Raw genomic sequence first — 17113 nt, 5'->3', positions numbered from 1 at the left:
GAAGTATATGCAGGCAGCAGTCATCATGACTGAAAACTTCCTCATCACTTGTCTTTGATTACTCCAGTGCAAATTCAGCGTTGTTATTTTAACGCGGTTGAAAAGTAAGCTTTAAGTTCCCATTTTCCTCATTTTTCCAAAATAATTTCTGATGTTGTAACCTTCATTGTTTTGTTCAAGACAAACACTGAATAGGGAAGCCACCCTTGGATCAATCTTCTAAGTGCAAAAAGGTGTTTCATTTGAGAAGCTTTGTCTCCAAGGCATTGTGTCGGTGAAGTTCTTCACTGATGTTACGGTGCTAGAATTTCAGCTGGCATGTCTGACAGTGCACAGTGCTATTGCACAGGGGTTGGTGAAGAGTGCTGTGGTGACGTTTGTATCATTATTCTGGGGATAAAGAAAAAGAAAGTATTCCCAAGACTTAGAGTTTCCTCCTCCCTCAGTGGAGAAAAAGAAGTTTAATGAAGTAAGTTGAAGATTTTTGTATAGGCAGAATTCTAAGACTGTGCTACTATTGGAAACAAGTTGGTCCAGTCTTTATTGGTTTCTTTGAACAGGAAAAAAAAAAAAAGGATTTTTTTTTAGGGGAACCCAGAGCTTGCTTTTCTAACTTCGCTATAAAACTTCCACTTGGGCTTCATGCAGCACCCATTTGTTTCAGAGCACGTTTTTGCAGGGCCGTTAAAAAGTCCTGCAAAACCCTGGATTGTAAGGAAGAAAACGGTGATGTTTCATTGTGTTTGCTCAAATGGTATGAAAATTGGTGAAAAGGATAAATGGCTTAAAAGATATTCAGAGAAAAGAGGGTTGAAGAGGAATTGCAGCCCTGTCTCTGTTATTTCTCCGTAGTGAAAGTCTGTCCCAGGGTGAGTTTGTTTAACAGATGACACCCAGCTGACTTCCCAGGCTAGCTCTGGGATTGAAAGTTTCCGGTGCGCTTTGCTCTCTCCTGGGAACTGTTGATGGAGGAGTTGTTGGCATTGCTGTCCCCATTGTATGCTGCACAGATGATTCTGTGAGAAAGGACTGGGATTTAATATACTTGTATGGCTTTGGCAATTTCAGGGAGCTGAACCGGAATCGCATCCGCCTGATTGAAGGCCTGACGTTCCAGGGACTGGACAGCCTGGAAGTCCTGAAACTCCAGCGCAACAACATCAGCAAACTGACTGATGGAGCTTTCTGGGGGCTGGCCAAGATGCAAGTGCTGTAAGTTGGAAGGCTACATTCTTTTCTCTCAAACAGCCCAGACTTCACCTGTTAACATGTTCTTCTCTTTAGCGGAGACCTGTGGGCAGTGGTGCCAGTCTTCATGTTTTTTTCTGTGTCCTGTACACACAGATCTCTGCAATGCTGCAGCAGCCTTTGTTTGACCCACTGTCAACTCATTGCTCTGCTAGGTGTTCAATAAAAAATCCTGTCTTTCAAGCTGTGGCAGTATTCCTTTGTAAGTTTACCAATTTGAACATTCAGTAAGTTCTCAATTGGGCTTTAAATAAAAGTTCATCTGGCTCCTGCACATTTCCTTCAACTGATACATGGAAACTATGTGTTGCAGACCTGATTATTCTGCCTCTGGGGAAACCTAGAAACTAAGCTGGTTTAATCTCAGTGATGCGTTCTTTCCGTAGGACAGAGCAAATAGAACAGTCATTGCAGAGAAATGCTCAAAACTTGCAACGTGATTGGAGCGTGTTTGCAAAGTCACAAGTGATCAAGGCAGTATGTTTCTGGAAGCTGCTGTCACACAACTGAGACTCTGCAAATACAAACTTGAATGGGATGCTTAGCCCAATTTACGTGCAGTGGAGCGTTCCTCTGCAGTCACACCTCATTCTGGACTTTAAGCCCTCAGAACACACCGACTTGGCAGCTTGTGGTTGTGTGCTGGTGGCAGAGAGTTCTGCCTTTGTACTGAGAGGCTGTGTGGGGCTGCATATGGTGGAGGGCTCTGGGCTAAGTGAAGACCTTACACCTTTCCCTTGTGTTGCTCCTGAATTTCTATCCCTCGCTTGCACAAGAAGTGCCTACACTTGGGTGTATCCACATAGGTATGTAGAAATGTGTGCAAGCATAGCTAAAACACCAATACTTTTTGAAGATTCTTCATTTTCTGAAATTGTGCAGCATTTGATCAGTGCTGCACATCTGTCAATTCCTTCCAATTTTTCTCCACAGGCACCTGGATTACAACAGCCTGACAGAAGTAAACAGCGGCTCGCTCTATGGCCTTTCATCTCTCCACCAGCTTCACCTCAGTAACAACTCCATATCCCGCATCAACCCTGACGGCTGGAGCTTCTGTCAGAAGCTGCATGAGCTGTAAGTTGTTTCCCATTGTGGTTGTTCAGTCAGAATTTGATGCTAATGTAATGCTGGCAGGCAAGGGGAGGAAGGACTCCACAGCTTCCACTGTATAAACATGCAGAAATGCAGAAATGCCCTTGTTATTCGTGATGTTATGACCTTCACAGCACCTGTTTAAAATACCTCTGCACCAGAAACAAAGGTTAGAATTGACTGAAAGTCTGCAGTGCTGAAAAACGTGGAGAGTTTGTGACCTGTGGCTTAGCAGCGCTTTTTATCTAGCTAGTTAGGAGACATATGCTGCTTGTTGTGTGACTGTGCAGCCTGAAGGAAGTTTTGCTTTGTCCTCTGTATTTACAAAGAACAGTCTTGTTTTTAGCTATCACAGATTTGGGACTTTAAAGGCAGTTCTTCTTTCTCCTATTTGCACTTCACCCTTCCTGTCAGATTCAGTTGTTAAGAGGTAAATGCATTGGCTTTGCTCTCCTGAGATTTCCAGCTGTGAATATGGTCTCTTTGATAAATGAAAGAAACCCTTGCTGTTGTGGAAAGCCCCACCAAGGGTGTCTTTGGGGTCTGTGGCACTGCTTAATGCCTTTTTGAAGAGACACACATGGATGCTTGCAGTACTTACAGAAGTAGCTGTCATCCCCTCGGTGGGACTGTGGATAGATTCACTTTTTTCTCTGGAGGACTTGACACATGTGGTTAGTGGAACTGTAATTCATTCTGCTTGATGCTTGAAAATCTCTTGTTAAATATCGTTAGGGATTCTCCTCCACCAAAGAGCACAGAGCTCGCTGTTTTCAGTGGCTTGCTCAGGACTCAGACTGGAGGTCTCTATCTGCCTATCCAGCTGTGAGTTCCTCATCTGTTGGATTTGGATTCAAAGTTAACTGGTCCTGACACATGTGGTTCCACTAAGTTTAGAAGCTCTTGAATAAATATTGTTGCACACTGACCAACTGTGATATTCTGTTAAACCCAAATTATTCATTCAGATGTGGATTTTTCTTTTGGCACAGGGCAATATTTTTGTTGTTAGTTGAATACATATGTGATTGTTTAATTAACTAATTTTTCAAACTGTTGTGAAATTGTCCATGCCTGAAGGGTTCTTTTGCTTGGCCTGGTGCTGCACACAGCTACAGCTCCTTCACGTGCAGATCAGCAACTGATATTTTACTAGGTTAAGGTAGCATCAGTGCAGAAGTTTTCAAGGCAATGGATCAGAAACAGAACTGTGCTCTGCCTGTGACCTGCTTAAATCTGAAGCATCAGAAAAGGGGAGTCTACATTTCTAAGGACTCGGCTGGATCCCTAGAACAGCCAAATGCAGATAACTACACTGCTGTAGCAGTGGAGCTCTGGGAGCTTTCTTCTCTCAGACAGCCAATATCCAGTGGCTGTGCTGAAGCTCTATTTCAACATGAGTTCCAGTGGGATGGGCAAGTCCCATCTGCTCTTGCAGAGCTTACATCAGAGCTCCTTTAGGGAGAAATATGCTTGTCTCTCCTACCTCACATTGTCTTTGCAAACCCTTCGGGTTTAGCTGAGAAGTTGCACATGGTGCTGGGTCATTATGTGTCCAGTATGGATTGGGATCTCCTGCAGAGAGCCGTGAGCTGCTCTGGCTTAGAGGCTTTTTCAGTAACCATGGAACCTGCCCTGCAGGAAGGCCTCACTTGCTCTGGTACAGAACGGAGCAGGTTTGAGAAAGGCCTTGTGGAGGTGGTAGGAGGCACTGAGGCATGCTCGGCCCGACAGGCAGGATTGCATAGTGTGAGGCCAGAGATGACAGTGTTAGCTGAGATTGGAAAGACGATTATGTGGGTGTTAGCACACAGCTCTGCAAAATATTACAGGCTGTTGCAGGTGTTGCCTTTAGGGTAAGGCTGCTGCGGAGAGCCATCAGATACTCATAACTGAAACTCCCACAGCAAAAGAGTACTTGTAGGAGAGGTCTGCTCTGAAATTGAAGAGTGAGGAAAGGAAGCAGCAGATACACCTAAGCTGTCTCCATGTGCTCCTTTGAACGTGTATGTTACGTTCTTATTAAAAGGTCCTTGTTCCCTATTGCTAAATCTGCTGGGTTTCAGTTTTCAGCAAATACTGCTTGTGGTTGCACAGGGAATTAATTTCAAAGTCCTTGACTGCAAAAAAAGAGAGTTGGCCAGACTTCTGCTTACATGTGGTGAGGGAAGAAGAGATCATCTGAAGGATGAGTTGTCTGTCCTTCAGCTGTTAGGAAAAAATGTGACTTTAAGATTCCGGTTTCACGTAAAAACCTACCAAGAAAGGAGAGCACTTGTTGTGGGTGTGAGATAGGGCTGATTGCATTCACCAGTCAGGTGCTAAGGCATCAATGGAAAAATCCACTGTGGGAACATACAATTTCATCAGATGTAAATGATGGATTGGCTTCTGGGTCTTTTTCTTCAGGAAGATGAAGAGGTCTCACTGCTTGCCTATCGTTCCATCAGTGGGAATGACATGAGTTAAATATCCTGGTCCAGAACTGGCTGACAGCAGGAGCTGCAGCTGCACAACACGTTTCTGGTTAACTGCTTTGTGCATCTCTTCAGCATGCTGCTTTTTGAGCCAAAAGGGCCGTGTGGGCAAACCATTTCCATTTGCTTGTTCCAGTGATTTCCCACTGGCAGGGAGATGAGAAAGGGCAGCAGTGGGGACCCGGTGACTTCTCTCAACCCAGATCATCCAAACCACCAAGGAGGGAAGTGCACTTTCTTACAAATCGGCCTTTCCCACTGCAGGAAGCAGAGGCCTTATGTGTTGAAGGAGGCCACCAGCAGGTGCGTTCCCTCCTGAAATCTTCCATCTGGTTGCAGCCATTGAGAGACCCAGCCGCCTGCTGCTGCCCATCCGTCTTGAGGTGACGTCAGGAGGAACGGATGGGAACATGCTTTCACCAGTTGCAGCAGGAACCCTTCTGTGTAGAATCAAAAGGAAATATTTTCTTCCTCAGCCAGGTTTAGAATTACTTTTGAACGCTTTTTTTTTTTTTTCCTCTTTTTTTTTTTAAAGCCAAATTCTTTAATCGCAGGTGAGGACATAATTTTGACCAGATGCCAGTTCTTCATAACTAACACTACAACTTCTTCAGGAATGTTGTCCCATACCTTCTTCAAACTCATTAATCTTCACTGAATTCTTTCCAAAGCTTGCCCTCTGCCTGCTTACACAGCTAAGAGATAGACAGCTCATTGGCCAAGCAAATGACACTCTCAATGCTTCAGAACCTGTGCCCTTTTTTGATTTAGGTTTTGGCTTCTCGGTGATTTTTTTGCAAGCCTTAGACACGTTTTTGAAGCAGGCTCATTAACAGAAAGGACTGGAAAAGGAATCTGGAGGCTTGAAACTCAGTGCGATGGGCTTTTTTTGCCTGTACAGAGAAGGATTTCAGTTCTTGTACAAAGCAGCACTCCACTTTTTTTTGAGAAGTTAGCAGTCCAAAGCCTCACAGTTTCCAGAGGGACTTATGCTCCCAAGGCTCCCATTTTCTAAAATCCTATGGAATTGCACTTTGTAGAGAGAAAAGCTTGGGAAAGTGTGAGTAGCAGGATGCATCTGAATGCAGAAAGAAAGAATAAAACCAATGGGGAAACAAGCAAAAAAAAAAAAAGAACAACAAAACAGCCCTCCAACATCAGTCCCTTGTAAGTGGAGATGATTTCACAGAGACTCTGTGCTCCTTGACAGAAGGGAGCGGGAGGGAAGGCAGCTGGTCTGCAGCGGATACCTCCTTCCTGTGCATGAAAGGAAGCATTCAATTGCCTCGTGGTGAAATGCTTTTGGCTCTAGGCTGGGATGGAGCAGGCCGTGGAGACACCCACACCCAGGTGCCTGGGGCTTGCTGTGCACAAGTGCAGAACAATAAGGCACCTCCTGAATATGGAGTCTGGACACTGCCAAGAGCACGTGTGAACTTCCAGATCTTACTGTTTGGCATCACTGCACCTCGTAAGGTATAAGGAAGGGGGTGCTTTGTCCTCAGAAGATACCCAAATAGAGTGAGGACTGAACACAGCCAGGACTGATAGCTCTTGCTGATATCCAGGCGTTACAGAATATTGAACCCTTCCTGAACATTTGGGGCTGAGGAGGTATGGTGCTCCCAGGCCCTATCTTGGGGACTCAGTGGAGAAAGAGTAGCTTCTTCCCCACATAACTGACAGCATCTGTGCTGGGTTATTGCTCTGATTCATTTCTGGAGGAGTCTCTCTCATGCTCAGAAGACTTCCCCATAGATGGGTGCCAAATGCCTGCTGCCCCATGGTATCATTTGGGAATATTTGCAGGCTGCAGTGCTGTTTCCTAATCGAGCTGTTATGTATCCACCCAGTATACACTGCCTCTTGTGAGACTGTTGTGGGATGGGAGGCAGGCACTGGCTGGTGCAGAGGAGTTTGGAACAGACTGGTTGGATGACAAGGGCTGTTGTTTTTCTCCTCAGAATACTCTCTTACAACAACCTCACCAGGCTGGACGAGGGAAGCTTGGCAGACCTTGGAGGACTGCATGTACTGCGGCTGAGCCACAACTCCATCAATCATATTGCAGAAGGTGCCTTCAAGGGACTCAAAAACCTGCGTGTTCTGTAAGTTGCTCCTGCTTGTCAGATACCACAACACCTACCTTCCCTCCTCAAGTTGTGTTCTGTCAAACTGTTCTCCTTTGCAGTTTCTCTGGGCTTCTGCATCCTCAGCTGCAAACTCCCCTGCGTGCTGCACTCTTGTGTTTACCCCATTAGTCAAGTTCAGTGAACTCACAGTTTTTAGTGTAGTTAGGAGAATTGCAATTGGATTGCTCAGTGTTACAGAGTGCTTTCAGAGTAGAGGGCCCCAAAATAAAGTTAAAGGAACATGGGACAGGATCCTGAATGCAGCTCAGCTAAGCAAAAATTCCTAAGGTTCAGCTAACAGCAGAATTCTCTTGCTAGCATACTGAGTTTAATTGAAGTTCTTAGAAAAGGGCTGTTTCTGTTGGCTCACTCTATGCTCAGAATCTGTGAAGAATAATTCCTTCCAGTGACAATGTTGAAAACTTGAATATCGCCTGTAAGTGTGCTGTTCAGTGTTTTTGCTGCTACATCTTCTTGGTAAAGGTGGTGCTGAGAAGGAAAAAGCAGTGGCAAAACAAATCCAAAGGTTGGGATCTGCTTATAGTTCTGGATTCCAGGAGTTTAACACCCAGGAATGTAGGGCTCAACCATGGTAGCAGGAAGCTGCTGAGGGCACACAGAGCTGAGCCTCCAGGCCACTTATGTTCCTACTTCGTTCCTCCAGCTATTCTGGTTTGAGTAATTAAAAGGAAATGGGAACAGAGATCTCATCCCCTTTACAGTATTTTCTGCATCTCTCTCCTTTATTGAAATTCACAGTGGAGGAAATGACAGGAAAGTGAGTTTGGGTTTTGTTTTTGTCTTTTTTTTTTTAAACTTAAACGAAAGCCTTTCAGCCACTGGGCATTCAGAAAGGGCCTTCTTTGAGGCAGCTGTCAGGAGCGGAACTAAAGGTTTCCAAAGAGAAATGGAGGGAAGGGGAGCTGGCCTTCTCTTTGCTCTGCAGTGAATGTGGAGCCTCTTTTATGTTTAGGGCCAAGGGGGGAGGAGGAGAGGGAGTGTGTGAGTGAGCTCTAATTTAATAAAGAGAAAGGCCTATTGGGTCCTGCACCTGGTGAAAAAGACCCGAGCATGCTTTAATTATGGTCCATTGTTGGGGAGCCTTTGGTGGGTGTGAAACTGCTGAAATGTGGAGCTATTCAAATAGAGGTCAGGCCCAGAGACCTTGCAGCACAATGATTAACAAGGCTGCTAGCATTCAAGCTCAGCCAGCCAGAAAGAATAGGAAATTGGCAACAGGGGCTGGGAGAGGAGTTGGAATACAAAGAGAGCAGGGCCAAAGTACCCCACTCTTTCTTTTTTTTTCTTCTTTATTTTCACCCATTTGTTGAGAAGGGTTTTTTCCTCCTTTCTAACACTAAACCTTTGAGTTGTCTCTGGATGAACAAGCAATCCCGTTTTCTTTTTTCTTTTTCAAGGAAACACAATGTGTGGCAGTCAATTAATAAAAGTGCATGTCAGAGGGTTCCTGTGGGCCGTTCCCACCGAGCTGTCTTTGCCATGGGAAAAGGTTTGCCGATCCAAAGACCAGAAGCCAGTGGTGGATCTGAACAGAGAAGGGATTTGCCTTTAAAAACCAGACAGACAGAACAGCTGGCATTGGTTTGGCAAGCAGAGGGAAACTGTAGAAACTATAGCTCCAGGAGGAGCTGTTTGCCTCGTCCCACTTAGATAGCACGGAAACTGTCAGCACATGAAAGCATCTCTCCTGCAACTGTCCGTACCCCACTGAGGTGTTGGGTTTTCATCCGTCCCTTTGGCACTGGGCTACCACAGATCACTCTGACATCCGCAGTCGTGCTGGCGGAGGGCGGCGTTCCCCAGGGATGGGGTTCAGCTCTCAGGCTGAAAGCAGCTGAGAAAGAGGCCTTGTGGCTTTGGGCCGTCTCCTTCCACGTTGTTAATTCACACACCAAAGCTGAGAGGGACTGCAGCCAGCTTAGGTAGTGCACACAGCAACCTCAGCCCCATCCCGTGTGAATGTTCAAACTGTGGAATTATTGTTACTGTTCCCTCGGACATTATTGCATGCCTGTGCCTTACAGCCCAAGAGTTAGGCTGCGATGCCTGCGCCTGGCATTTGAAAGAATGCGGTGGGCTTTGTTTCAGAAACGTTTTTCTTTCTTGGTTTTGATATATTTAAACAGATTGATCTGATAGTGGTCTTCAAAAGGTGCGAAAAGAGTACCTGAGGGTTCAAGAGGTTATCTGGATGATTTAGTTGGCTTTGTTGTTGGTTTTTGCTAGGTTTTAAATCGGAGTGATGTAACAAAACCTACAGAGCCTATTTATTTTTTCTTTCTTCTTACTTAACATTAGAAATGATAAATTTCTGTCTGTGTTGCTGGGTATTCAGTGCTAGCTGGAATTAAAGCGCAGGAGGGAAGGATTTTTAAACAGACTGTTTGAACAGCTTTTGTGGATCTTTCTGTTTGTTCTGTCTGCTTGTTTTTCTTCAGACCCTTTTGACTCTCGTAATTGATGGCGAATTTGAAAGCCAAAAGAAGCTAACTCTGGAAAAGGAATTCCAACTTTTCTTTTTTAATGGTTAGACAGAGTTTGGCTTGCGCAATGATGATAGTGCTTTCCTTTGTTGAACTTTCAAGTTCATTGCCAGAAAAAATGCAGCTTTGTAGAAAATACACCATCGTGTTCCTAAGATAAAGCTGTAGGCAAACTGGGCATCGAAACAGCCAAAGTTATCTGAAGTCATGATAGCAGCATTTAAGGACAGCTGTTAAACCCTGGTTGTTCAGATTGAATGTCCTGGTGGGATTTAAATTGAAAGGGGAGCAGTGCTTTCCTTTGCCTTCAGTGGGCACCATGCAAATGCAGTGAAATTTCACCATCAGAGACGTAGGAAGGGACTCCCTGCCTCACCGTATCTACCAGTTCCCTTTGGTTCTTTCAGTTCCCTTTGGTTCTGCATGTTTTTTGTTTGGTTTCTTTTTGTTTGGATAAACAAAACTAGAACAGGACTACACCCTGCGTGTTTGAAAAGTAGCTGCTGGGGCTTCAGCCAGGAAGAAAACACTTTAGTGTTAAAAAGTGATTAGTGTGGCTTTGCTGCAGGACTTAACCAGTTTTGATAAGTACTATGACAAAGTGGGAAGCTCTTTGTTTGCCATTCTCAGACTTTCTTATGTTTGTTTTTAGTGATGACCCTAGGACTTAGACACCGATTATGAGCTTTCTCTTGTCCTCTCCCCAGGGAACTGGACCACAATGACATCTCAGGCACAATAGAGGACACCAACGGAGCCTTTACAGGCCTGGAAAATCTGAGCAAGCTGTGAGTATCCCTGGCTTGAAGTTCTGCTGAGCAGTTGTGCTGTGTGCCTCTGGGGGTGGATCTCTCTCCTCTCTGATGCTGTTTTCCTTCCCTCGGAACAAGATAGAAATCCACAGAACATCTGAGGCAAGGTAGTTCTGCAGATAGGAGGCAGTTCTGGGCCTTTGAAAGCACACATCGTTGCTTACTGTGTGTCTTACACCGTAGTTCAGAAACTGGAGAGAGAAACTTAGGTTGTTTTCAGCTCTAAGATGTAGGCCAACTATTCTTTGCTTCTAAAATCAAACAGCAACCAAAGCCCCCTTGCAATCTTCAGCAAACCACCGACTGATGGAGTGAATAACAATAAACAGAGAAAAATGGTACCATTTCCTGTAACAGCAGAGGATTGAGGCAGGATTCATTTCTGTGGGATACTCTGTCTGAGAGTGATCTTTTGGGCTTGCTTCCATGTGCAGTGACAATAAAAGGCACCATGGGGCACAGGCTCTTAAAGAGATAAAAAGAAACCTAAGGCAAGCATGCGCCCTGCAAATGTTTATTGCTTGCTTGGCCTTCACAAGTATTCTCACATTGCTCTGTCTGTGCTTGTTCGTATTCCATTTGAAATCAGTTATATAAATCAGCCCTGTCAGGGAAGCCTCTGATGGCTTGTGACAAACCAAGAGTCTTTCTAATCATTACCTCTTGCCTTTGTTTAAGTTCTCAGCACCCTCCCATCACGCTGTCTCTGATGCTGGGATGGCACAGCTAGAGGTGCAGTAAAAGTACCTCGATGGATAGCAGATGGCCAGAATGAACCCTGGCAGGCGGTATATTGTCGTGTTCTCATTAGAGGCTCCTGGGGGAGTGGGAAGAGCCGTGCAGGACTGGTGGGGCCGTAATGCTTAGGTGGAGGAGAAAAAATTCAAGTCCCAGACATAGATGGCAATGGATCGTTGCTGAGAGGAGTCGCTGGGTCGAAGAAGAGGGGAAACAAGTTGCAGCTACAAGTAAAGTAAGGCAGAAGGAAGAGATGGATTTGAGGGCAGGCAGGGGGGCAGAACATGTGTGGGAGGGAGAGAAGCCAGTAGGAATTTCTGTGTGTGAGTTGGGAAATCTTCCCTCAAGTTGCTTAAAAAAAGAAAAGCAGAGGTGGCAGATGTGGTGGGTGGGAGAGTCCTTGGCTGACGGTATTGGAGTCCTCACATCTATCTGACAAAAACAGTGAGCACATGGGAGTGGTCAAAGGGGCAGTGGGAGCTGAGGCTTTGTCCAGAGGGACTTGCAGGCTGTGCTCTGAGTCTGAAAGGAGTGCTGCTCTGACAGGAGAGGGGAGAGGTCGCTGTCCTGCTGGGAGTCATCACAGGGCATCACTGCCATGTGGCCACTGTCATGGAATACGAGCAGTGCTCCTGCGTACCTGAATGTGTCAGAAGTGTTGGGTGCAAATGGCAGAAGAAAAGTGAAACAGCCAGAGGGGAGAGCACCAGGGGAAAGAGTTCAGAAGGATTGACTCAGTGACCAGGAGGAATGAGCACTGGTGAGCTGTGGGGGTCAGGCAGAGGCCAGGAGGAGCAGGATGGAGCAAGAGCCTGCAGGGCTTTGTGGGCTGTGTGCTTGGAGCTCTGTGCAGAGTCCTATTGCTGCTGGTGGAGCAGCCCAGCCTATTCGTAGTAAAGTGTGTGAGGTGCTGAACAGCTGCCCAGAGAGGCTGTGGACGCCCCATCCCTGGAGGTGTTCAAGGCCAGGTTGGATGGGGCCCTGGGCAGCCTGGGCTGGTATTAAATGGGGAGGTTGGTGGCAGGGGGGTTGGAGATTCATGATCCTTGAGGTCCCTTCCAACCCTGGCCATTCTGTGATTCTGTGGTCATTGGGCACAGACAGCAGCTCCAAAAGATGGCTGGTTTTGTCTGTTGTTTTGTATGTGGCAGGAGCTCGTGCAAGTGTAAAGAAGACTGAGTTTGCAGCAAACTCCATAGCATGGCACAGCACGCAGACCAGGTTGGCAGACAGGAGAGGTTTGGTTACACAACAGCAAACCTGCCACAGGGCAGCAGGTTGTTCCTTTGCTGGGATCGTTTCTTGTCCGTCAGACTACAAGGGCAGAAAAAGCCTTCTGAGTATGAGATTATTTCATTGTAGAGCATTCTGGGCACACTAGGGAACATGCACTTTAAAAGCAGTGTGCTGGGGTCCACTTTAGCTCATCAGCACTTAAATCCCAAACTTGTAATTTCATCTAACGCTGAAGTGAGTGTTATTCTTGCTGGCAGGGTTTTTTTCTTAAATAAAGTAAAACAGCAGCCTCTACAGAGAACATCTCACCGCCTGATTTAAGGCCTGTGTTTAAACCATCAATAGGCTTTAAATGCATTAGCATACAAAAAAATAAATGGGCACTTCAGAGGAGACCTTCCAATGAATTAATAATCACCTCGGCTCTGTGGAGATTGCCTTAAAAGCTGCTCCCCTTTGATCTGGCACAGATTAGCCTCTGAAAGGATTTAACGGGGAGAGGGTTGTTCGCTGAAATGAAGGTGTTAAACTGAGAGGTGGGAGGCCAGTCACTTTAGCCTTCCCTGAATTATATATGAAGCTGTCCAGGATGGAGAGCACAGGCCTAAATTAAAATGTTTCTTCAAGAAAGGGAGTCGAGAAGCACCGAAGCATGAAAAGCATCAGTGGAATCGCTGGGGAGCAACCGGTTCTCCTAATTATTCAAGCTGCTCAATGTAACCGGTTTTTTTGATGGCTCACTCAGTGACTGAGATCTTCCTGCAGGTGCAGAACTGGCTGGAGGAGAAAATGCTGCTTTCTAATGAATTGCGTGCCTGGCTTCTAATTACACTTGTGCAATCACTGGGAGAGTGCGGTCGCACCCAGCTCTGCTCACAGCAGCACGACTGGGGGCTGCAGCAGGCAGACGAGCAGCAGGGCTGCATGCCACGGCCCTTGGAAGGGGCTGCTGGGTCACAGAAGTGGCTGTTCGAGATCTGAAAGGCAGAAATGAGTTTTCTGGGGCACGGTGTTATTGCCAGTATGGTGTGGATTTCTCACAAACATAACCATAAAGTTGTTTGCAGGTGGCTTATAAATGTGGGTATTCAGAACACCAGGCTTCCTGCTTACCTCTGCACAGATAGAGATGTGTTGAGAGAACCATCATCAGCTTTCAAAGCTGGGGCCCTGGGCAGCCAGGTCTGGTACCAGATCTGGAGGTTGGTGGCCCTGCCTGTGGCTGGGGGTTGGAACTTGGTGATCCTTGGGGTCCGTTCCAACCCAAGCCATTCTATGATTCTGTGATTCCAAATCTACTGGAAACAGTAAACACAAATCTCCAGTTATCAAATCCAAGTTCAGCACAGCATTTAGGATTATGGCTCCAGAAATTACTGCGTATGGATGCAGCCATATGGCCAAAGTTTGCATACAGTAAATTATGTATTTTAGCCAGAACATAGAGCAGTTCTATGCTCTAGGACTTCTGATGCGCTGATGTTGTATCTTGATTTGGTAGCAAGCAGTGCCATGATCGTAGTGTAATTAGCACTAATTGTGTGTTGCACCCTATGTTTGAAAGAAAATTCTTGAAGGAAGAGTCAAAAGCAGCACCTGATGTGCCAGTCTGTGTACTGGGTCTGTTAGTAGTGACTTGCATTGGAAGCCACGTCAAGCAAGAGGTGATAAACAGATGCACCTGGCAGATAAACCTCATGCAGAGAGAGCTTGGGGAAGGAAAGAATTTCCTAATTGATGATACTGGCTGATGTCTCTGTAAAACAGCCGAGGATATCATCCATTCTGTATGAACCCTGACCAGTCCTGGTCAATATTTATAGAAGACCAAACACCAGCTGGGCTGCGAGCACTCAGCTGGCTCTTGCCTACTGATGATCCCCCTCTTGCTGGTGGGCAGGAATGGTCTGTGGCCACAGATACAGGCAAGCGTGCTCCTTGTTTCGGTCTCTCTGCACATTATCTTTTCTCTCTTTCCCTTTGGCCCCTGAAATTACTGCTCTGCTGTCAGTTAGTGCATTATTCTGCTCTGCTCCTGTATTTACAGGAGGCCAAGGAGGGAGGTCAACACTCACTTTGGTTGGGTGCTGCATGCACACAGCCCGGGGACAGCCCCAGCCCTTGTGTGTGTCTGGCCAGGCAGGCCAAGCAGCAGGGGAGAGATTGCCACTCTTTTACTATGCAGGAAGAAGTCAGAAATGAAAAGTGTTTCAGGAAGAGACCAAAGTCTTGTTAAACTGTCGTTGCACTTAATCCTGACCAAAGCCAGCCTTCAAAGAATAGAGGAGACCTTCTGTTACTCAGCAAGCTGGTTTCCAGGCACCGGAGCAAACCTGCCTCTTTACATGATATGGCACATTCCCTTTTGTGCTGTCATCACTATTAAATTCAAACACAGATAAAAGGATTTAATTTCAGGAGTGGGAAAGCGAATGTATTTCAGCCCTCTTAATCTCCATGCAGTTCAGATTTCCCGGGACTTGCACTGAGCGCGTACATCAGATAAAGCCACGCTAATTGTGTTCCTTCTTTTTCTGCCTCCCTCTCCCCATTTTCTTTCTGTTTATCTGGCACTGGATGTTTGGAAACTGCAGAACTCTGTTTGGAAACAAGATCAAGTCGGTGGCCAAGAAAGCGTTCTCAGGGTTGGAGGCCCTGGAGCACCTGTGAGTAACCCACCATGCCTCGCAGTTTGGGAAGGGGGGTCTGCCAAAAGTTGCTGCCTGAGAGATCTGCTAGCAATTTAATAGTGTCTTTGTAAACTGAGAAGCCAGTCCATTTGTGGGGGCCACCTGCTTCCTTCTCATTATAAGTCTGCCTCAACTTTGGCCTTTTTTTGTGCCAGAACAAAGTTATAGAACATATGGCAAATCTGCATGCTCTTAATTTTTTGGTTTGTTCTTGGATAAATACGCCTTGACTTGCATACTGCTATTGTGCAGGCTGTTGGCAATGAAAATGTGCTATTTCAGACGGAGCTCGCACTCTTCCTCCCTTGCCCTGACTTCTTCCTAAATCTGGGCAGTGACACATGTTGCAAATGACTGCTCGTGATGCAGCATTGCACATCCCCATTCGGCACAACTGCCTTAGAGCGATTTGCAAGAAGCAGATTTTGGCTGCCACTGTGTAATTTTTTTCTGTGATCCAAGGCTGATGACTCCAGCAGTGACTCATTAATAGCTTCCTTTCTGAATTAAGACATGTTAAAGTATCTGTGACTTTGCTGTCGGTGTTTCACTGACTGCTGATCGTTAAGAAATGTGAGCACTGAGAATGTAGTGACTGCCTGATCCAGGGGGTACCTTCCCTGCTAAAGGGTCCCTTGTCAGTGCTGCATGGAGAGTTCCTCTGCAAGCAGAGCTGGCACTGGTCTGTCTTGCACTTGACTTATTAAATGCAAGCCTGAAATCTGACACTGTCCTTTTCAGAAGACAACTGAATTGTTTTAGTTAGCAGTAGTTGAGAGGGAAGCTGTTAAGAATACATTATTTTGGAAGCTTTGCTGAGTATCCCCTCAAAGTGACTTTGCGAGATGCCGTTCGGTGCAATATTAGCTTTCTGCACGTTTGTTGAAGGGCTGGCCTGGGAAACAACATTTCTGACTATCTTTGGTTATTGAGAGGGCTGAGGAGTTTGTGAGACTGAGAAAGTGGGGTAGGGACCGACTCAGTCATTTATTCCTGAATGTTTTGTTCATTTACCATTGCCTGGCGTTACCTGTTTGATAGGAATGTGTTTTGAAACCTATTTCCACGAGCTGCAAGTGTCTTCACCAGTCTTCACCAGAAGCTAAAATCTCACTTGCTTACTAGGGTCAGCGCTTGGGTATGGAGAGATTTTGTCACAGCCATAATGTCCTGTTGTTCACATTGCCTGTGTTGTGTTCTGCAGGAACCTTGGAGATAACGCCATCCGCTCCATCCAAGCAGATGCTTTTGCTAAGATGAAGAGCCTGCGGCAGCTGTAAGTAACTGGGCTGTACACACCATGAAGGAGCAAGGATCTGTCTTGCCCTGGACGTGAGAAGTAGCACGTTGTTTCCAATGGGGTGTTATTCACATTACTGTTCATTTATTTCCTCCTCCCCGCTGTCCTCCTCTGCAGGGTATTTTTACACACGAGTAGCTGTCACAGGAACATCTTGAATTTAATAGTGAGTGAAATTAGATCATCAGAACAGGTTCTTCCAGCAGGTTTGCATCTGTGTAATGATTCATCTCCACTCAGGAAGTCCAGCCCAGGTCCTGTTAGCTGTCTCTCCTTCTCACACTGTCACAGATTTAATTCCCAGTTGCCCATCTGCTCCCCTGCAGTACCTATGTTTAGGGTTCACATACTGTACTGACATTTCAGTGATAGCACCATTTGGACTGAATCCACTTGTCATCCAGCCTTCTGGTGTAAAAATACAGATGTGTCATCGGAGCTGCCGCTTGCGCTCCAGGCTGGGGCTCTGCCCTGTTATCAGACACTGTTTCCAGTCTTGCCTGGTTTCCTTTTCTCCTCCATAAATATTTAATCCACTCTCACCACTCTGGAGTAGTGCAGTTTGTGGAAGAAGAAATCACTTAGTTGGTACTCAGGCAAGTTCAGGGTCTTCTTCCTGACTTTGAAAATGGGAATCAGACAACTGATGCTGGCAGTGACATGAGTACAGTGACTGCAGGGTCAGTAAGATCAGGTTGCATGCCCACTGTCTCTTTAACCACTTTATCTATTGCTACACTGGCTCTTGAAACAAAATAGAGGAGAAAGACTGATCTGGTCTTACTAAAAAAAAAAATAATCCTGAGTCTCCGCTTTTATTTGCACCCATAGCTCTTTCCTTAACAGAAGATGCTGAGTTACTGTTAGAATGCTGATAAATG

At 45.9% G+C, this 17113-nt stretch overlaps 1 protein-coding gene across 3 annotated transcripts in view; it reads left to right on the top strand.

The window, feature by feature from the left end:
* The window catches only part of LRIG1 (leucine rich repeats and immunoglobulin like domains 1), an 82824-nt gene that overhangs the window by 53455 nt on the left and 12256 nt on the right, over positions 1-17113 (top strand). For all 3 annotated transcript variants that reach the window (XM_048957519.1, XM_048957520.1, XM_048957521.1), the window contains exons 6-11: positions 1069-1212; positions 2182-2325; positions 6785-6928; positions 10164-10244; positions 14837-14908; positions 16137-16208. In XM_048957519.1, the coding sequence (XP_048813476.1) occupies positions 1069-1212; positions 2182-2325; positions 6785-6928; positions 10164-10244; positions 14837-14908; positions 16137-16208 (657 nt within the window). The remainder of the gene's footprint in view (positions 1-1068; positions 1213-2181; positions 2326-6784; positions 6929-10163; positions 10245-14836; positions 14909-16136; positions 16209-17113) is intronic.

This window comes from Lagopus muta, chromosome 11 (genome assembly GCF_023343835.1).
Source record: "Lagopus muta isolate bLagMut1 chromosome 11, bLagMut1 primary, whole genome shotgun sequence".
Lineage (NCBI taxonomy): Eukaryota > Metazoa > Chordata > Aves > Galliformes > Phasianidae > Lagopus > Lagopus muta.
The sequence above is the reverse complement of the archived record's forward strand: the minus strand, read 5'-3'. Positions and strand labels throughout refer to the sequence as shown.